The 20,708-nt window shown below is 48.4% G+C and overlaps 1 protein-coding gene across 1 annotated transcript in view; it reads left to right on the top strand.

Moving 5' to 3' along the window:
* setdb1b (SET domain bifurcated histone lysine methyltransferase 1b) overlaps positions 1-20,708 on the top strand; it is a 91,274-nt gene that overhangs the window by 34,796 nt on the left and 35,770 nt on the right. The window contains exons 8-15 of the mRNA XM_063041926.1: positions 3,080-3,153; positions 5,790-5,980; positions 10,726-10,852; positions 12,320-12,455; positions 12,940-13,101; positions 16,855-17,478; positions 17,990-18,106; positions 20,165-20,334. Of these exons, the coding sequence (XP_062897996.1) occupies positions 3,080-3,153; positions 5,790-5,980; positions 10,726-10,852; positions 12,320-12,455; positions 12,940-13,101; positions 16,855-17,478; positions 17,990-18,106; positions 20,165-20,334 (1,601 nt within the window). The remainder of the gene's footprint in view (positions 1-3,079; positions 3,154-5,789; positions 5,981-10,725; positions 10,853-12,319; positions 12,456-12,939; positions 13,102-16,854; positions 17,479-17,989; positions 18,107-20,164; positions 20,335-20,708) is intronic.

Here is a 20,708-nt window from a genome sequence, read left to right as displayed (position 1 = left end):
GGGTGTAAAGAGAGTAGAGCGGCAGGCTAAGCACCTGTTCTCTGCTGCATCTTTCAATGACTCTAATAGAGACAATTCCTTGAAACGTTGGCTCCCATCCAACTGCTTACTTCTTGACAAGGATCCCAGCCAATGTGACTTGTTTAAAATAGCACTATTTTTAACTAAAAACCATTCTTGCTACTCTGCAGTTAGTTGGAGCACATCAGCCTAATTGTTCTACATGCCGCAACCCACTGCAACTCCCTGATGCCACATGATCTTGTCAGTGGGCGAGGGGAAAAGGCCAGAGTAATTTTTACTCCTACACTATTCGTCCTCTGAAATTAAAATACAGTGTAGCTATTATTGGTGAATTAAAGGCAAAGTCCTTTTCATTATGTAACTATGTGATTAATGACTGATTTAAGAGACGAGGATGACCGGCGACGCCGGAATCTGGAGCAACAAACAATTTGCTGGAGGAGCTCAGCAGGTCGAGCAGTATCTGTGGGGCGGGGGTGGTGAAGGGATTGTCGAAGTTTGTTGTTTCCTCTCACAGATCTGCTCGGTCCATTGAGCTTCATAAGATATAGGAGCAGAGTTGGGCCATTTGGCCCATTGCACCTGCTCTGCCACTCCGTCATGGCTGATGTATTATCCCTCTTAACCCCACCGTCCTGCCTTCTCCCTGTAACCTTTGACACCCTCACTAATCAAGAACCTATCAACCTCCACTTTGAATATAGCCAATGACTTGGCCTCTGCAGATGTCTATATCAACGAATTCCACAGATTCACCATCCTCGGACCGAAGAAATGACTCTGATCTCTGTTCTAAAGGGACAGAGGTCCTTCTGTTCTGAGGTTCTGGCCTCTGGTTGGTCCTAAACTCTCCATCTGTAGGAAACGTCCTCTCCGTGTCCACTCTACCTTGGCCTTTCAGTGAGGAGCCCCTGAACTGAAGGCCCATGGTGCTGGGAGAGGCTGGTCATGGCACTCCAGTTTTCCAGACAGCCTTGACACATTGCAGTTTGCCTCCTGCTGGAACAGATCTGTGACAGATACCATTTCCCTGGCCTCACTTCTGGGGCATCTGGACATTAAAGATACCTGCATCAAACTATTGTTTATCGACTATAGCTCCAGCCTCAATACTGTCATTCTAAGCAAACTCATCACTGAACTCCAGACCCTGGGAGTCAACACCTCCCTGTGCAACTGGACCCTTTCCTTCCTGCAATCAGCAAGGATGGGCGGCAACATCTTCGCCATGATTATTCCAAATGCTGGTTCTTGACAAGGTTGCGTCCTCATCCGTGGGCTCTGCTCTGTTCTCTCATGACTGCATGACCATAATCTGCTGTAACTCCACCTATAAGTTTGCAGGTGATACGACCGTAGGAGGCTGTATCTCAAGTAACAATGAGTCGGAGTACAGGAAGGAGATAAGGAGCTTAGTGGCATTCTACCGTGACAGTCACATTTGGCACCACAGTCCATGTTGGTTAGTGCGACGCTGTTACAGCTCAGGTCATTCTAGAGCTCAGAGTTCAATTCCTGCACCGTTCTGAAAGGAGCCTCTGCATGTTCTCCCCATGAATTGCATGGGTTTTCTCCTCGTTTCTTCCCATGGTCCAGAGACGTACCAATAAGTTGATTTGTCATTGTAAATTGTCCCATGATTAGGTTAGGGTTAATCGAGGTTGTGTGGGCTTGTCTCGAAGGTTTGGACAGGCTTTCTCTGCGCTGTATCAATAAATAAGTAAATAAATACATTAACCTTTTGCCCGATGGCAGCCCCCTAGGCCTGAGTCGACGTAGTAAGTAAGTTTCTCTCAATAGCAACAAAAGGAAGAAGCCTGCTCGTTGATGTCAGAAAGGGGGGTGGTGCACATGTTCCTGTGTACGTCAGTGGTGTAGAGGTTGAGAGCTTCAAGATTTTAGTGTGGTTGTCACCGATATCCTGTCCTGGTCCAACCACATAGAGCTCGCACCCCTACTTCCTCACGAGGCCAAAGAAATTCGGCATGGCCACGTCAGCTTTCACCAATTTTTATTGATGCACCATAGAAACCATTTTGTCTGGTTGTATAATGTCTTGGTGCAGCAACTGCTCTGCACATGATCACAAGAAACTGCAGAAAGTTGTGGGCATGGCTCAACACATCATGGAAACCAGCCTCCCCTCTGGATTCTGTCTGTACTTCTCACTGCCTCAGTAAAACAGCCAGCATAAGCAAAGAGCCCATCCACCCTGAACATTCTCTTCTCCCTTCTCCCATCAGGCAGTAGATACAAAAGCCTGAAAGCTCAAACCACCAAGCTCGAGGACAGCTTCTATCTCACTGTTATCAGACTATTGAACGGACCTCCTGTCCGATAAGATGTGCTCTTGACCTCACAATCTACCTAGTTATGGTCTTGTACTTTGCCATTTATGTGTACTGTGCTTTTCTTGGTAGTTCTCACACTTTATTCTGTACTTTTATTGTTTTATTGCAGTTCAATGCATTCTGTAATGATTTGATCTCTGCGAACAGCATTCAAGACGAGCTTTTCATAGTATCTTGGTTCTTGTGATAATAGTAAACCAGAACCCATACCGGTTCATGGGCTGTAGGAGGGTCTGGGACCACCTTACAACGAGACGGCATGCAAGAAGAGAAAGTTTTGCCTGGTGCTGGGTCTTGACACGCTGTTTCGACAGTTCCTCCTTTCCCCAACCCTCCGCCCCCACTACAGATGCTGCTCAACCAGCTGAGTTCCTTAACAGATTGTTGGTCTTAATATTCCAGTGTCTGCAGTCCTTTGTGCCTCCAAAGGATTGCTTGTGTCTGTGCCTCACTTTGTGCCATTTTACTGTTCCCTTCAGTTAGTTTAAAATGGCCAATATACCTGGTTGATTTAATTTAGACAGGGATTTAAACTTTAATATGTAACCTTTCCTTCCATGGAGAACCCCGCCTTTGAGGAAGTTAAGGGGGGCACTTGTCTGTGGTTTGTATTTGCATTGTGCATTTATTGGCCGTCGGTTATATTTCCACATTTGGTTGAGTGACGCTCTGCTGCTAAATCTCTGCTTTCATTCGCTTCACAGGTTCCTTATTTTCTTTGATGATGGCTACGCCTCCTACGTCGCCCTGTCAGAGCTGTACCCCATCTGCAGACCATGTAAGTCCCTCTAACAAGTTAATAAGTTAATTAGCTGACTCCAGTCTCCCCTTGTGTCGAGTTTGTTGCCCTGTGTGCAAGGACAGATACAATGGAAAAACTTGCAGCAGCATCACAAGAACGTAGGTACAGACAACATACAGACTATAAATTGTGCATAACTTATACACAAATTGCAGAAGACAATAAGACGTCCTTTTTGCACTGGCAGACAAGTCCATGGTCGTGCAAGAGGTGGTCTGTAGTGTTCTGTTGCTGAGGCTGTGATTGGGGTTGTGACAGCTGGTTCAAGAACAGAGCGGTTGAAGGGAAGTAGCTGTTCCCAAACCCAGTGGTGTGGAACGTCAGGCATCTGTATCTCATACCCAATGGACGAAGCAAGAAGATCACATGAAAGGGATTGTGGGGATCTTCAATAATAGATGCTGCCTTCATGAGCTGGCACTGCCTGTAGGTACTGCTGAAGGTGGGGAGGGATGCGTGAATAAGAGGTAGGAGCTGGGGACAGCGCTTGGGAATGTGGGGAGTAAGTTTAAATGGATGTTTGATGGTTGGCATGGACTCAGTGGATCAAAGGGTTAGTTCAGTGCTGGACGTTTCTACCACCATAAGGCATATGGGTCTGCTCTGCTATTCCATCATGGCTAGTTTATTATCTGCCACTATGACAACACCTCTCGTAGTGGTAAGCTCCTCTTGAGCCGAGTCCAGTCTACTGGGCGATAGTAAGTGAAGATCAAAATGCTGGAGGAACTCAGTGGGTTGGGCAGCATCTGCAGAGGAAAATAGGATGAGACCCGTCATCTTTTCGCTGTTATGTCTGAAGTTCCACACCACAGGATTCAGGAATATCTACTTCCCTTCAACCAATCAATTCTTGTACTGATCTGCATAACTCTAATCACTATCTCAACAATGGAAAGCTAAAGACCTCCTCTTGCACGATCATGGACTTGTTTCTTTGTTTCTTATTGCTCTAATGTCTTGTTTTTGCATTTTTTTATTCAGTATAATTTTCAAGTATAATTTGTATCTTGTATATTGACTGTACCTATGTACCTGTGATGCTGTTGCAAGCAGGTTTTTCATCATCACCTGTACAAGTGCAGTGAAGTACAGGTGCAATGAACTTGACCTGACTTGGGATCTACGAGGCTATGGCGGGACAACCTTTTGAAGTGCTGAGATCTGTGGTGGAATGGGAGACAGTGGCCTGATGATCAATGCCACTGGTCTTGAAAGGCTGTCCAAGAGCTAGCCTCTTGCCTCTACAGGGTAGAGGTCAATCTCCAGGACTTGGCTGGCCAGCACTAAGCTTTGAGGAAAGTTGTGGCTATGGAGAGGACAAAGAGGGTCATGGATATCAGGGAGAGTAGGCGGGGTCTTAGGTGAGTATGGTAACAGGCATTTCCAGCTCAATAAGCCGGTGCTGTCCAATTACAACAATGTGGCCAATTCACCTACCAGCCTGTACATATTTGAAATTTGGGAGGAAACCAGAGCACCTGGAGGAAACCCACGTGCTCATGAGAAGAACGTACAAACTCCTTACAGACAGTGGATGGAATTAACTCCTGGTGACTTGCGCTGTTTTAGCGTAGCTACTATGCTACCATGCTGTTGTGTGTATGTGTGTGTGTTTGCTGCTGGCGCACAAAGGAATTGCACAGAGAATTTGCGTCGTGAGGATGGACTTTAGGACCCGGGGAGCTCAGGAACAGCTGCCCGCAGCTGCTGCTGAATCCACAGTATTTCTGTTACATTGATGGTTGCCACTAACGCATAAAAATTAATGGATCAATAATTCTCAAATCGTGTTTATTTCAATGTCCGCAAGTCTATAGTTACACTGACTCAGGATTCAGCAGCAGCCGCGGGCAGCCGATCCTGAGCTCCCCCGGGTCCCAAGTCCATCGCGACAGCAAAAGATGTGTGCGTGCATGCAGAGGAAACATTGCCTGTGACCCCACAGGTTTCCCATGGTGCTCTTGTTCACTCCTGCATTCCAACAATGTGCCTGGTCGGAGGGGTAATGGCTGCTGTTGATTGCCCCTCTGGTGTGGGTGAAGTGATGGGGAGGGGGATTGACAAGGAATGTGGGAGAATAGGTTACAGGAAAAGTTAGTGGTGGGTGGGATTGCACTTGTGAACTGGCAGCAGGTGGAGTGGCTTCATTTGCTGTGAAGCCTCAAATCTGGGGAGCAGGAATGCTGCTGATACTTGGGATGGCCTAGGCCCCAAAGGGGATTTGGGGTATAAAGTTATAGATAGAGGAATTTAGATGGGCACCTCATTCAGCATGTGTGAGTGAGTCCAAAGTGCCTGTGCCCATGCTGTATTACGTCTTTTGATGTGGGTCAGAGCAGGCTGGACTCCGTGTGGAGGACCAGCAGGGCTGGGCCAAACGGGCTCCCTCAGTACTGTCGTTGCTGTGACCTGAGAGGTCAGAGCAAGTTGCAGTGACTGGCTTTTTGACCCTTTGAGCCTGTTGTCCCCATTCCAGTGACCTTCCTCAACATCACTTTCCAGTGAGCGGGGGGATTTGCAGTGCAGAGGAGGTCCTAGTCCGACTCCCTAGGAGGTCTCCTAGCCCTGTGTGGATGTTTTCTCAGTAATGGTTCTCTTCTGTACTGAAGTGGGGAAGACCTGGGAGGACATCGAGGACGTCTCCTGCCGTGACTTCATCGAGGAGTACATCACAGCTTACCCGAACAGGCCCATGGTGCTGCTGAAGAATGGCCAGCAGATCAAGACCGAATGGGAGGGCACTTGGTGGAAGTCCCGGGTGGAAGAAGTCGATGGCAGCCTGGTCAAAATCCTGTTCCTGGTAAGCTGCTTTTGCCGGGAGATGTCCCTCACCGCTGGGAGTTTGTGGCAGATCCAGTCCAATTGTCAGAGTAGGATGAGGTCAGTCAGGGGCAGACTGTGGCCGGTTCCTCAGTTCCATCTCCCACCCTTTGTTCTGGAACCCTGAAACCCGTCCATCTCCCACCTAACAGCTCCAATTAACCCTGCAGCACATTTACTCCAGCTTCCCCACGCTTTGGAGGAAGGTTTCTATGTAAACTCTGGCCAGCCTTGTTCTGGACTAAGCTCGGCCATTGGAGGGAAATTATTCATTCGTTCATTCTACCTCTCTCTATCTCTCTCTATCTCTCTCTCTCGTCCCTGAATCTGCACTTGAAGGGCAACCATTCCTCAAGATGCATTTCTTTCAGCCTACTGATAGCACCCACCCTGAGGCGAGCCTCCCCTTCCTGAGGTAGGAGGCCCAGAACAGGTCACTGATGAAGGGTTTTGGCTCACCATTGATACTGTTAGACTTGCTCAGTTCCTCCAGCATTTTGTGTGTGAAGCTGTCTGCTTCATTCTTTCTCCCCTGGGCTACCCGTGGCATTGGAACCTGCCAATCCACTCCAATGGGGTCAGTGCTTCACTCTACTGAATAATGTAATTTGAGGGTTGTGTCAAATTCGTCTGAATGCAAGGACATACATTTAGAAAGGATATCACGTCCTCAGGAATTTGATCAACAGTGTTACTGTTGAATTGTTGTGACTGCAATATAGGGATTGCGACAGCAAAATATCTGCACAGCAAGATGCCACAAAATGGTTGTGCACATGACTGTTGCTGAGGAGTTCAAAATTGAACACTAGCCACCAGGTAAGTAACCCTCCTTCCTGATTTTAGAAGCCCCATAGGGCTGATGTGTTCCCAGCTAGGACCCCTGCCACCCCCACCCTGTGCTCCTTTCCCCCTCCCCCAGTGTGAGAGCATCCCTCTGCTTATGAGTCTACATCTCAAGTGAGGGATTCCTACGGCTCTCTGACTCCTTGCTTGGTGGGGGCGGGGGGTTGGAGGGGGAGGGAGCAACACACTGAATCCTCATTCAACCCCAGTGTGATTTGGCAGATCATAGAGTCATACTCTTTCTCGCTTTTGGACGCATCACAGAAACCAGCCTCCCCTCCATGGACTCCATCTACACTTTTTGCTGCCTCAGTAAAGAATCCAGCAGATTGAAAGACCCTCCACATCCAGGTGTTTTCTCACACACCACAATGGTTCCCTAGTATGATAAGATAAATTCTTCAATTTGTAGCCTATCTCATTATGATCTTGCAATTAATTGTCTACCAGCACCACATTTTCTTTGCAGCTGTTGCACTTTACTCTGCATTCTGTTACTGTTTTACCTCGTTCTACATCAATGCACTGTGTAATGATCTGATTTGTGTGAACAGTACGCAAGACAGGCGTTTCACTGTACCTTGGTACATGTACCAGTAACAAATAAGTTTCAGTTTCTGTACTCAGTGCCCCAGATAATTAAGGCCAGCATGTCATTTGCTGCCTTTACTACCCTATCTACCTGAGTGGCTACTTTGACAACTGACAAACTTCTGAAGGTGCACTGGAGAGTATATTGACTGGTTGCATCACTGCCTGGTATGGAAACCCCAATGGCCAGGAATGGAAAAGCCTGCATACAGCCCAGTCCATCACAGGAAAAGCCCTTGCACTGTTGAGCAGACCTATAAGGAGAGTTGACAGACGAAAGCAGCATCCATCACCAAAGACCCCCAATATCCAGGCCATGTTTTCTCATTGCTGCCATTGGGAAGACAGTACAGGAGTCTTCGGTCCCACACCACCAGTTTTAGGAACAATTTTTACGCATGTTCTCAGTGTTGTTTATTTATTGATTTAGACAAACCTAAATCAGCTTGCCGCCTTTTGCACATTAGTTATTTGTCAGTCTTTGTAGCTTTTATTGTTTCAATTGTATTTCTCTGTTCTACTGTAAAAGCTTGCTAGAAAATGAATTTCAAGGTAGTACATGGTGACATGTACATACTCTGATAAAGTTACTTTGAACTTTGACTGTCAGTGAGCTAGACTCCAAGATCCCACTATACATCAGTGCTGTGCGATGACTTTTTATTCTTGTTCCTTTGCCAGGGATCAGGTGCAGTTCACAGAAGGAGACACTGGTTAGTGCCTTTCCTCAAGAAAGGCACTTCTGATTTGGAGTACTCTCTCCGTATTCTTGTTAGGAACTGCAGTTAGGGCAGCAGCTCAGAGTACGTCAAAAACAAAAGAGATTCTGCAGTTACTGGAAACCCACAGTAACACACAAAACGCTGGAGGAACTCGACAGTCAGGCAGCGTCTAGGAGGGAGATAAACAATCGATGTTTCAGGCCAAGACTCTCCATCAGGGCACTCAGAGTAAAGTACTGGAACTGAATCAGAATCAAGTCTATTAACACTGACATGTCATAAAATTTGTTGTTTGCGACAGTAGATATAAAAGTTGCTGTAAGTTTCAAAAGCAGGAATAACAAGGTGGTGTTCATGAACCGTTCTGAAATCTGATGGCGGAGGGAAGTATGTGTCTTCAGGCTCCTGTACCTCCTCCCTGATGGTAGTGATGAGAAGAGGATGGACTGATCTTCTCTCGATACGGGAAGCTTCTATTAGACTAGTTAAACATAGCTCCTTTAGTTCAAAAGAGGAGGCAAAAAGTATGAAAACAGAAGCCAATGGTCTTAACATTTACCCCCACCCCTCTCTCATTTTCCATTCCCCATACTGACTCCCCCTTACCCTTTCTCTTCTCACCTACTCATCTTCTCTCTGTGGTGCCCCTCCTCTTTCCCTTTCTCCCATGGTCCACTCTCCACTTCTATTAGATTCCTTCTTCTCTAGCCTTTGCCTTTCCTGCCTATCGCCCCCAGCTTCTCACTTCATTTCCCCCTCGCCTGGCTTTGCCAGTTTGTATTCCATCCACCCCCCTCCAACCCCCACCATCTTATTCTGGCTTCACCCCCCCCCCCACTTCCTTTCCAATCCTGATGAAGGGTCTCAGCCCGAAACGTCAGCTCTTTATTCTTCTCCATAGATGCTGCCTGACCCACTGAGTTCCTCCAGCAGTTTGTGTTTTTCATTCAGTACTGCAGCTAAGGCCTGACCAATGTACAGCAAAGTCAGCCCATAACCTCCAGCCTCTTGCTCCACGGTCTGACCAACAGTAATTGGTTTACACAACACACATCAAAGTTGCTGGTGACGAAGGGTCTCAGCCCGAAACATCGACTGTACCTCTTCCTAGAGATGCTGCCTGGCCTGCTGCGTTCACCAGCAACTTTGATGTGTGTTGCTTGAATTTCCAGCATCTGCAGAATTCCTTGTGTTTGAGTAATTGGTTTACTATTGTTACATGTATTGAGGTACAGTGAAAAACTTCTGCATGCCATTCATACAAAATGTCAGTGCATTGAGACAGTACAAAGGAGAAACAATGCAGAATATAGTGTTACAGTTACAGAGACAAATAAAACACAAGGGCAATGACGAGGTGGAATGAGAGATCAAAAGTGCATCTTTATCATTCAGGGGTTGTGTAATAGCAGGATTGAAGCTGTTAAGTTTTCCTCCCTGCCATGACTACTTGTGCTACCCACATCTTGCTGCTGTCTGTGTGAGACTGTGTTTTGATACCTTTCTGTACCCCATCCCCGCAACCACTCCCCCTCCTCCCGCAAACCCTCCCCCTTTGTCTCTCCCCCTCTCCCCCCCACAAACCTTCCCCCTCCTCCTGCAAACCCTCCCCTTTGTCTCTCCCCCTCTCCCCCTCACCACCTCCTTAATGCACCTAATAGTACAAGCTGAATCATCTGCAGCTCAACACCAGTAAGACAGAGGAGATGGTGATGGACTTTAGGAAGAGTAAGCCTGCATTGCTTTCTGTTACTATTGATGGTGAGAGCCTACAAGTACCTGGGGGTACACCTGGATGACAGACATGAGTGGAGCACCAACACAGAGTCTGTGTACAAGAAGGGCTGGAGTTGCCTCTACTTCCTGAGGAGATTGAGGTCCTTTGGAGTATGCAGGCCTCTCCTTCACATGTTCTACCAGTCTGTTGTTGCCAGGATAATCTGCTATGTGGTGGTGTGCTGTGGCAGTGGCATCAACACGGGTGATGCCAACAGGCTCAATAAACTGATTAGAAAGGCTGGCTCTGTGATAGGAGTCAAACTGGACACACTGGAGGCTCTGGTAGAACAAAGAACCCTATTGAAAATCCTGGCAATTCTGGATAATGTTTCTCACCCTCTGCATGTCACCTTGGCTGAACAGAGGAGCACTTTTAGTAATAGACTCTAACACAACTGCGCTGCTCCCTCGGCCATTAGTCCCCATAATAACCAGGGGAGTGATGACCCCCTCCTGTCTGATGATGACTGTTTGAGGAAACTTATTTTTAAATTCTTTCTTAGTTCTCTTCTAATATTTGTGCATTTGTAATGCTACTGTGACACTAATTTCCTCCGGGATCAATGAAGTATCTATCCATTTCTTCACCTCCCTTCCTCCCTCTCTCTCCACCTCCCTCCTTCCCTCTCCTCGTCCCCTTCCCTCCTCCCCCCCTCCCCCCCCTTGCCTCCTCCCCCTCCTCCTCGTCCCCTTGCCTCCTCCCCCCTCCTCCTCGTCCCCTTGCCTCCTCCCCCCCTTCTCCTCGTCCCTACCCCGTCTCTCTCCCCTGCACCCACTCTCCCCAAAGGATGACAAACGTTGTGAATGGATCTACCGTGGCTCGACCCGCCTGGAGCCCATGTTCAACCTGAAGATGACCACTGCCTTCCGACAGGGCGGGCAGAGCGGCCAGCAGCGTACCCGGCCCAACGTCGGTGAGTTTGCTTCACCACCCCCACGGCTCGGGGAGGGGAATGCAACGGGATCAAAGGCTGGGCAGGCTGGAAGTCGGGAAGCAGGAGAGTGTGACTTCATGCCGATGCTGAATATATGTGTTTATGGGTAGCGTATAGAAGTAGCCACTCAGCCCCTCAAACCAGTACTGCTGCTTGACACGACATGGTTAATGCTCCCCAGGCCTCAAAGTAATGGGAGCATGGAAATGAGCCCTTTGGCCCAACTGGTCCATGCTGACCAAGATGCCCATCTAAGCCAGTCCTATTGGCCTGCACTTAGACCGTAGGTGTTGCACGGGGCGTTTGGGAGCGGACCCAAGAGCAGGACACAGACACGTAAGTAGCATTAACAGAAATGTCTTTATTAATAGTTGCCAGGGAGCGAGGATAGAATGCTTACGCAGACAAGGATGGGGAACAACAAACATGAGGAGCTCGGACACGGAGCCTGGACTTGAACACAGAGCCTCGACTTGGACTAGGACTTGGACCTGGAGTGTGGACTTGGACCCGGGGCCCGGACTTGGACTTGGACTCGAGCCTGGACTTGGACATGGAGCCTGGACTTGAACTTGGACTCGGATACGGAGAGACAGAATACCTAACTCGGAGTAGCGGCAAACGGCCAGACCTACTCAGCTGGAAACGAGGCGACCAAACCAAACAACAACAGACAATCCATATTTTGACTTGGAGTAGCTCATGAAGCGGCAAACGGCTGGTAATCACTCAGCTGGACACGAAGAGACAGAATTCCCAACTTGGAGTAGTGGCAAACGGCTGGGCCTACTCAGCTGGAAATGAGATGACATAAACCAAACAATGACAGTCCATTTGTATCTTGACTCGGAGTGGCGGCAGTTGGCCAGCAAATCTCAGCCGGACATGAAAACGACTGAATTTGCATCTTGTCTCGGAGTAGTGGCAAAGCGGCCGGCAACTCAGCTGGACACGAAAACAACTGAATTCACTAAGCAGCCACAGGCACCGAAGCAACTTGGAGTCCACGATTATCAGTGGCTCCGGGATGAGCAAAGCTGCACTGTCTACGGTGACAAACCAGCAGCGAGTAGATGTAAGCCAGAGTTTTTGTGCTGCCGGTTCGAATGAGGATCAAGTGCCCTAATCAAGGAGCCCCGTGGAACACAGGGAAAAGGAAATGAGGAGTCAACGGACCGGACTGTGACAGTAGGATACGGGAGCAGAATTGGCCTATTTGGCCATTCCATCATGGCTGATTTATTATCCCCTTCAACCCCATTCTTCTGCCTTTTCCCCATTACCTTTGACATCCTGACTAATCAAGCTCTCTTTTAAATATGCCTAGTGACTTGGCATCCATAGCCCTCTGAATTCCACAAATTCACTACTCTCCAGCTAAAGAAGTTCCTCCTCATTTAGGTTCTAAATGGCTGTGCTCTCCACCCCCCCCTCCCCCACAACCAGGTGCAGTGCGGACGAAGGGCCCCGTGGTGCAGTACACGCAGGACCTGACAGCAAGTACCACCCAGACCCCTCAGCAGCAGTCTGCGTCTCCAGCTACGCGCACCCCTCAGCCTCACTCACCGCCTGATAAGACGGAGTAAGTAGGGTGGTAAAAGGTTGCACAGTGAAATTTAGTTGGGATGCCTGTTAACTGTGGAGGTTATAAGCAAGCATGTGGCTGCAGGCGGGATGCACTACGCGTGGGTGTGGTGCAGTGGGTTCCAAAGCCTGCATTTGAGTATGGTTAATAAAGTGCTGGTGGGTGAAACCACTAAAACCCTGGCATCCTGGCGAGAGGGGGAGGGGAGGGGAGGGAAGAGATGGGAAGATGGAGAAAAGATTGGAATTGGGAGAGTGGAGAGAGCTGGGAAAGGGGAGGGAGAGTCAGGGAGTAGGGGAGTGGGAGAGCCAAGCAGGAGGAGGGAGGGAAATGGGTAGCGAGGGGGAAGGAGCAGGAAACATAACTGGTCTGGAGAGAGAGGAGAAGGAAAATCATGGAGGAGGAGGGACAGAGAGTTGGGGAGGTCCTCACTGAATGTCTTTCTTCTCGCCTCTCTGACACCCACCCACCCCCTCCTCAGCACCCCTGGCAGCTTGGCACAATCCAGGAAGCAGGTAGCAAAAAAGAGTACCTCCATTCGACAGACAGGACCTGCAGCCCGGGAGGCGGAACCAGCCGGGTCTGTGGAATCGCCGTCTGCCAGCGATCTGACCAGCAAGCCCACAGCCAACCAGCCCTTCAGGTACTGTATCAGGGGCGAGTGGGTGAGGAGTCTAGGACCAAGATGACCATAAGACCATAGGAGCAGAATTAGGCCATTTGGCCCACCATGTCTGCTCTGCCATTTTATCATGGCAGATCCATTTTTCCTCTCAGCCCCGATCTTCTGCCTTCTCTCCATATCTCTTTATGCCCAGACCAATCAAGAATCTACCAATGTCTGCCTAAAGACTTGGCTTCCACAGCCACTTGTAGCAACACATTCCAGAGATTCACCACTCTAGCTAAAGAAATTCCTCCTCATCATCATTCTAAAAGGATGCCCCTCTATCTTGAGACTGTGTCCTCTGGTCTTAGACTCTCTCACCATTGGAAACATCCTCTCCACATTGACTCTATCAAGGCCTTTCACAATTCAATAGGTTTCAATGAGGTCACAACTCATTTTTCTGAATTCCAGTGAATACAGGCCCAGAGCCTTCAAACGCTCTTCATATGACAAACAGTTTAATCCTGGAATCATTTTCGTGAACTTCCTTTGAGCCCTCTAAAGTTTCAACACGTCCCTTCTAAGATAATGGGCCTAAGCCTGCTCACTGGCCTCACCAGTGCTTTATAAAATCTCAACATTACATCTTGCTTTTATATTCTAGTCCTCTTGAAATGAATGCTAACATTGCATTTGTCTTCCTCACTACAGACTCTGCCTGCAAGTTAACCTTTAGGGTATCCTGCTCAAGAATTCCCAAGTCCCTTTGCGCCTCTTTTTTTTTGTATTTTCTCTCCATTTAGAAAATAGTCCACCTTTTCATTTCTTCTATCAAAGTTCATGACCATACACTTTCCAACACTCTATTCCATCTACAAGAACTGCAGGAGGAGGGTGGTGTGGTTGTGAGCTTTTAGGGAGGGTATTGGATGGAGGGATTTGGACGTGGGATGTTGGAGGCTTCTTTTTATCACATATACTGAGATACAGAGAAGAGCTTTTGTCTGCATGCCAGTCAGACAGATCATTCTGTAATTCAGGACATCGAGGTGGTACAAAAGGAAAACAGAACGCAGAATAGAGTGTTACAATTACAGACAGAGTGTGATGCAGTCAGATTGGGAAATCAAGTGTTCATCTTTTAGCGTATGAGAGGTCTATTCAAGAGTCTGAAACAGTGGGATTGAAACTGTCCTTGAACTTGGTGGTATGTGATTTCAGGCTTTTGTTTCTTCTGCCCGATGGAAGGGGAAGAAGAGAGATTGCACAGGATGTATGCGGTCCTAGATTAAGTTAGCTGCTTCCCTGAGGCAGTGAGAAATGTAGAGTTCGTGGAGGGGAGGCTGGTTTACACGTTGGGCTGAGATGAATCCACAACTCTGCAGTTTCTGGATGAGACGGAGGGTGGGGTTACAAATGAAATGAACGACTAGGTTAATTGGCACGTGGGTGGCACAGGCTACTTGGGTTGGAATGGCCTGTTACCATGCTGTATCTCTGAACTAAGTTGTATTTAAAAACAGAATGTCCATTGTAGAGCCGTGTCACTACTGAGATAGAAGTTTGAGTCATGCTGGTCGGTTCAAGAACCAAATGGTTGAAGGGAAATAGCTGTTCCTGAACCTGGTGGGGTGGGACTTCATGCTTCTGTGCCTCCTGCCTAACGGGAGCTGTGAGAAGATGGCCTGGCCTGGATGGTGGGGATCTTTGTACTGCTGCAGGAAGCTAATTTCCATTGCATTTATACCCTGAGTGACGACAAACTACAAACCTGCATAGGAAGTAGGGTGGTGCAAGCTGCCACAGGATGGGACAGACGCAAACACCATAGCAATATTTGAGAAGCATTTAGACCAGGGGTTCTTCATCTTTTTTATGCCATGGGTCAATACCATTAAGCAAAGGGTCTGTGGAACCCAGGTTGGGAACTCCTGATTTGGACAGATGCATGAAGTGGCAGAGAATGGAGTGATATAGATCATATGGTCATGAGGTCAGTGTGAACATGGTGGAGGATTACAAATACCTAGGGATACGAGTTGACAATAAACTGGACTGGTCAAAGAACACTGAGGCCATCTACAAGAAGGGTCAGAGCTGTCTCTATTTCCTGAGGAGACTGAGGTCCTTTAACATCTGCCGGACGATGCTGAGGATGTTCTATGAGTCTGTGGTGGCCAGTGCGATCATGTTTGCTGTTGTGTGCTGGGGCAGCAGGCTGAGGGTTGCAGACACCAACAGAATCAACAAACTCATTCGTAAGGCCAGTGATGTTGTGGGGATGGAACTGGACTCTCTGACGGTGGTGTCTGAAAAGAGGATGCTGTCTAAGTTGCATGCCATCTTGGTCAATGTCTCCCATCCACTACATAATGTACTGGTTGGGCACAGGAGTACATTCAGCCAGAGATTCATTCCACCGAGATGCAACACAGAGCGTCATAGGAAGTCATTCCTGCCTGTGGCCATCAAACTTTACAACTCCTCCCTTGGAGAGTCAGACACCCTGAGCCAATAGGCTGGTCCCGGACTTATTTCCTGGCATAATTTACATATTACTATTTAACTATTTATGGTTTTATTACTATTTATTATTTATTGTGCAACTGTAACGAAAACCAATTTCCCCCGGGATCAATAAGTATGACTATGACTATGTCCAGGCAACTGCATAATTCAGTTTGGCCTCATGTTCAGCACAGACATTGTGGGCCGAAGAGCCTGCTCCTTTGCTGTACCGTTCTGTCTCCTACATCCCCTCGTATTCTTCCACACTCTTAACTAAATGACCCTATGCAGAAAATTTCAAGGAGATGTGTGGGCCACAGAGTGTGAGTGCCTGGAATGTGCTGCCAGGGGAGGTGGTTAAGGCAGATACGATAGCATTTAAACAGACACGGTAACAGAGACACAATAGTGTGGCATGCTAGTGTAGCGGTTAGCGTGATGATTTACAGTGGTTTAATTCAGTGGATCAGGTGTTCAGTTCCTGCCTGTATTCTCCCCGTGACTGTGTGGGTTTCCTCTGGATGCTCCAAATTCCTCCCACATTCCAAAGACTTGCGGGTTAGGATTAGTAAGTTGTGGGCATGCTATGTTGGCACAAGGACTGTGGTGGCACTTGTGTGTTTGCTCCCCCCCTCCCCCCGGTGCATTCTCAGACTGTTGGTTGTTAATGCATTTCACAGTATGTTTTGATATTTTGATGTACGGGTCATGTCACAAATAATCTTCCACCCATCAGAGATATTTATCGGGAGCACTTCATAGTGTTGTCAATGATCTTTCCCGTATGTCTAACAATCTCTTTGACCCAGTACCATCAGGCGGGAGTTACTGTAGTATTGGGACAAGGGCTGTTAGGGTGGGAAATAGCTTCTTCTCTCAGGCTGTGAGACTACTGAATTCCCTGCCACCATTCAGTCTCATCATGCGTGAGGCACCAGTAGCGTTATACTGTTTAATTTTAACTTGTGTTGTGTATACAGCTTATTATTTGTGGTATTTGTTATGTGTCTGAGTTATCTGTACTATGTCGTGCACCTTGGTCCAGAGAAACGTTGTTTCGTGTGGTGGTGTACGTGTGAATGGTGGAATGACAATAAACTGAACTTGAACTTGGAATTTAAATCCTCAGAATACAGACATGCAGTTTAAGCAGGCATTGTACTTGGAACAGACATTGTGGTCTGTTTCCAGGCTGGACTGTACCGTCCTGTCCTGTGTGCTAGTTAAGGGTTCAAGGAGGACACATCTCCTAACATTTTGTGTCTGGCCCACCCACAGATTCGGAGTGCCAGCCCCCACGAGCCCAGACAAGGCAGAGGGCGCCGGTGGCCTGGCCGCGCATAAGCAGCTGGACGAACGGATGCCGGTGGAGGCTCCCTACCGGGCACCGACTGAGAAACTCTTCTACGTGGCGCATAAGTGCGGCCCCAGCTGCCTGGCCCGTGCCATGCCAGCCTCCCGAGGCCAGCACCAGGGCAGGAATCCCATGCTGGTGCCCCTGCTCTACGACTTCCGCCGCATGACTGCCCGCCGCAAGGTCAACCGCAAGATGTCCTTTCACGTGGTGTACAAGGGCCCCTGCGGCCTCAGCCTGCGCAACATGGAGGAGGTGGAGCGCTATCTGGCCGAGACCAAAGCCGACTTCCTCTACCTGGAGATGTTCTGCTTTGACCCCTACGTGCTGGTTGACCGCAAGTTCCAACCACAGAAGCCCTTCTACTACATTCGGGACATCACCAATGGCAAGGAGGATGTGCCACTCTCCTGTGTCAACGAGATTGACTGCACGCCACCGCCTCAGGTGGCCTACAGCAAAGAGCGCATCCCTGGTGAGGGGGTCTACATCAACACTGACCCTGACTACCTGGTGGGCTGTGACTGCACCGACGGCTGCAAGGACAGGTAACCGCACTCCTCACCCCCTCTCCTACCTCCCTTCTCGCTGCCACAGTTCTCTGCTTGCTGGTTCCACCACCATTCCCCCTTCACCCACTTCACCTCTCACTGCCAGTTTCCTCCTCTTTGGCTACACTCCCCCACTCCCCACCTTCCCTCTTGAAGCTGCAGCTTCTTTCCCTGCTGGTTCCACTCCCCCTCCGAGGCTCATGGAGTTACCCACCAGGACCGTTTCCCCCATTGTCTTAAACTCACAGGGGCCTACGTTTTCTCCCTTTAAACTCACCAGAGTTTGCTGTAAACCTCTCCTACTGTGTAACCCCATTTTAAAATAAATTGAATTAGAAGTGTGGAGTATTAAGAACACCCAGCAGTCTGAAAAATCAGCCTGTCCGTCACCACTAACCTCCTGCGGATGCTCAGTTGTTGGAATTTTGCCATGTTCTGTTCTGAAGAGTTTATCCTGGTCCCCGTTGCCTGTCCCACTCTGCCAGTTGTCATCGCGGTGTCTCCACAGGTCCAAGTGCGCGTGTCTGCAGCTCACCACGCAGGCGACAGCTTGCAACCCAGGAGGCCAACTCAACACCAGTGCGGGCTACCAGAACAAGCGGCTGGACGAGTGCTTGCCCACAGGGTAAGTGTCCGGTTTGGTGTTCCGTCTCTTCCTGCCGACGGGAAGTGGGAGAGGGACAGAGTTGTTCTCCCATCAACCCAGTACAGGTACAGACAGGTCAGTTGCCCTATGGGGTGGGGGAGATTCCATAGTCAATTGAAAAACCTAAATTGAAGTAAGAAGGGTGGAATAAAATGTCAGCATTTTGAGAGCAACTGCCTGCTTCACTGACACCATTGCAGAAGAATACTAAGGTATACAACACAGAAACTGGGTTGGCCAACGGGCCAATACATACTCTCATTTACGCAGATCCCCATTTTATTTTCCCCATGTTCCCATCAACTCCCCCCCAGATTCTACCCCTCACCCACCTACTTGGGGGTCGGTGGGGGGTTATTCACAGCGGCCAATGAACCCACCGACCCTGCATGTCATTCGGATGTGAGAGGAAACCAGGGCACCTGGGGGAGACCCACATGACAACGGGGAGAACATGCAAACTCCAGATGGCACATGCAGACACAGATGTAGGCGGACACACAGATGTACTCAAAGGCACCCACATGAATGTCAGGATTGAACCTGGGTTTCTGGAGCCATGAGACAGTGGCTCTACCTACTGTAACACTGGGACAACCCTCTCTATCCCCGACTATAAGTGACACCAAACCCTACCCGCAAGCAATGTGAGGGACTATGAACTGCCTCGATTCAAGGGCAATGAATATAGGCCTTGAGGGTATCTATATCCAATGTACAAAATAAATACAGAAAGAATTTGCCCATTAAGCCCTGTAGGGTTCCAATGAAGCATTTTAAACAATGTGGCCGAATGAAATATTGCATTGGCAATGGTAGTCTTGTTCAACAGACTGAAGTAAGTCAGGACAGTAAAGATTATTTTTCCTGAAACAACACAATAATCTATCTGCTCCTGATCACAATCCTGTACTCGAGTTAGCTAACAAGTTTCCTATACTGCAGCAATACAGCACGGGAATAGCCCTTTGGCCCAACTCCTCCATGCTAGCTACCCAGCCCAGCAAAGAAATTCCATTGGCATGCATTTGGTCCATCTCCCTCTAACCCTGCCCCATCCTTGTACCTCCAAATGTCTTTTTGAGTGTTGTTAATGTACCTGCTTCAACTACATCCTCTGGCAGCTCGTTTTATATACTGACCACTGCCTGTGTGGAAAAAGTTGCCATTCGGGTTCCTGTTAAATCTCTCTCCTCTCACCTTAAAGATTCAGGATTCAAGTTTACTTGTCATGTGTACATCTAAACATAGTGAAATGTGTTATTTGCGTTAACAACCAACATGCCTGAGGGTATGCTGGGGAAATCCACATACTCCAGCACTCAGCTTAAACCTGTGTTCAGTTCCCTTTCCCTTATGATTTTTATACACCCATATAAAGTCTTCTCTTAGACTTCTACACTCCAGGGAATAAACCTCCCCTTATAACTCTGTGTCCTCCAGTCCTGGCAGCATCCTTGTAAATCTCTGCTCTCTTTCCTGCTTGATGGTATCTTTCCGATAACCATGCTACACAATACTCCAAGTGTTGTTTCGCTGATGTTTTGTACAATTGCAACACAATGTGCCACCTGCTATGCTCACTGCCTTGACTGATGAAAAGGCTAGTCAGTTGTTAGGAGTCCTTCACTGGCTCTTTTGGAATGTCCTGGAATTGAAAGACCGGGGTTGTTGCTTTACAAGGTGCAGCTTAAGGATTGGTTCATTGGAATTGTTAAAAAGCATGGGGGAGTAGGATTTGACAGAGTAATTTGGGAGGGATGGGGGCAAGAGGGTGGAGGTTTCTGCGTCCCCTCCGGAAAGGGCAAAGGGAATTGGGTGAAGTGTTAGAGTAGGTTTAAAAGTTAGGCACAATATCATGGGCCATGGGGCCAATATAGTGCTGTACTGTTCTATGTTCAAAAAAAATTGTTTGGGGCGGGAGAGAGTGGGTCTGGAGTGGTCAGAATGGCCCACATGGGTGCTCCCCACCGTGCGAGTTCCTGCACTGACCCCAGTTAACCTCTGTCTCATTCTCTTCCGCCCTCGTTGGCCCAGGATCTACGAGTGCAACAAGAGGTGCAAGTGCAACGTGGGGCTGTGCACCAACCGGCTGGTGCAGCATGGCCTGCAGGTACGGCTGCAGCTCTTCAAGACCCAGAACAAGGGGTGGGGCATCCGCTGCCTCGATGACATTGCCAAGGGCTCCTTCGTGTGCATTTACGCAGGTAGGGATATGCGCTGCTACCCCGCCCCCCCCCACCCGACAAGGGCAGCCCAGTGCTGTGTGGCACCCATACCCAGCAAGCTGACACACACTGCAGTCACCATAGAGATGTATGGAAACTGGCCGTTTGGCCCACACACCTCTAAACCTCTCCTCTCCATGTACTTGTGCAAATGTCTTTTAAAAGTTGTTACTGTACTTGCCTCAGTCACTTTCCATATTCATTACTGTGCAAAATATTAGGCACATATACAGTGCCTATAAAAGTATTCACTTTTCATGTTTTATTGTTTTACAACATTGAATCACAGTGAATTTAATTTGGCTTTTTTGACACTGATCACCAGAAAAAGACACTTTCATGCAAAGTGAAAA

This window comes from Mobula hypostoma, chromosome 2 (assembly GCF_963921235.1).
Source record: "Mobula hypostoma chromosome 2, sMobHyp1.1, whole genome shotgun sequence".
NCBI lineage: Eukaryota > Metazoa > Chordata > Chondrichthyes > Myliobatiformes > Myliobatidae > Mobula > Mobula hypostoma.
The sequence above is the reverse complement of the archived record's forward strand: the minus strand, read 5'-3'. Positions and strand labels throughout refer to the sequence as shown.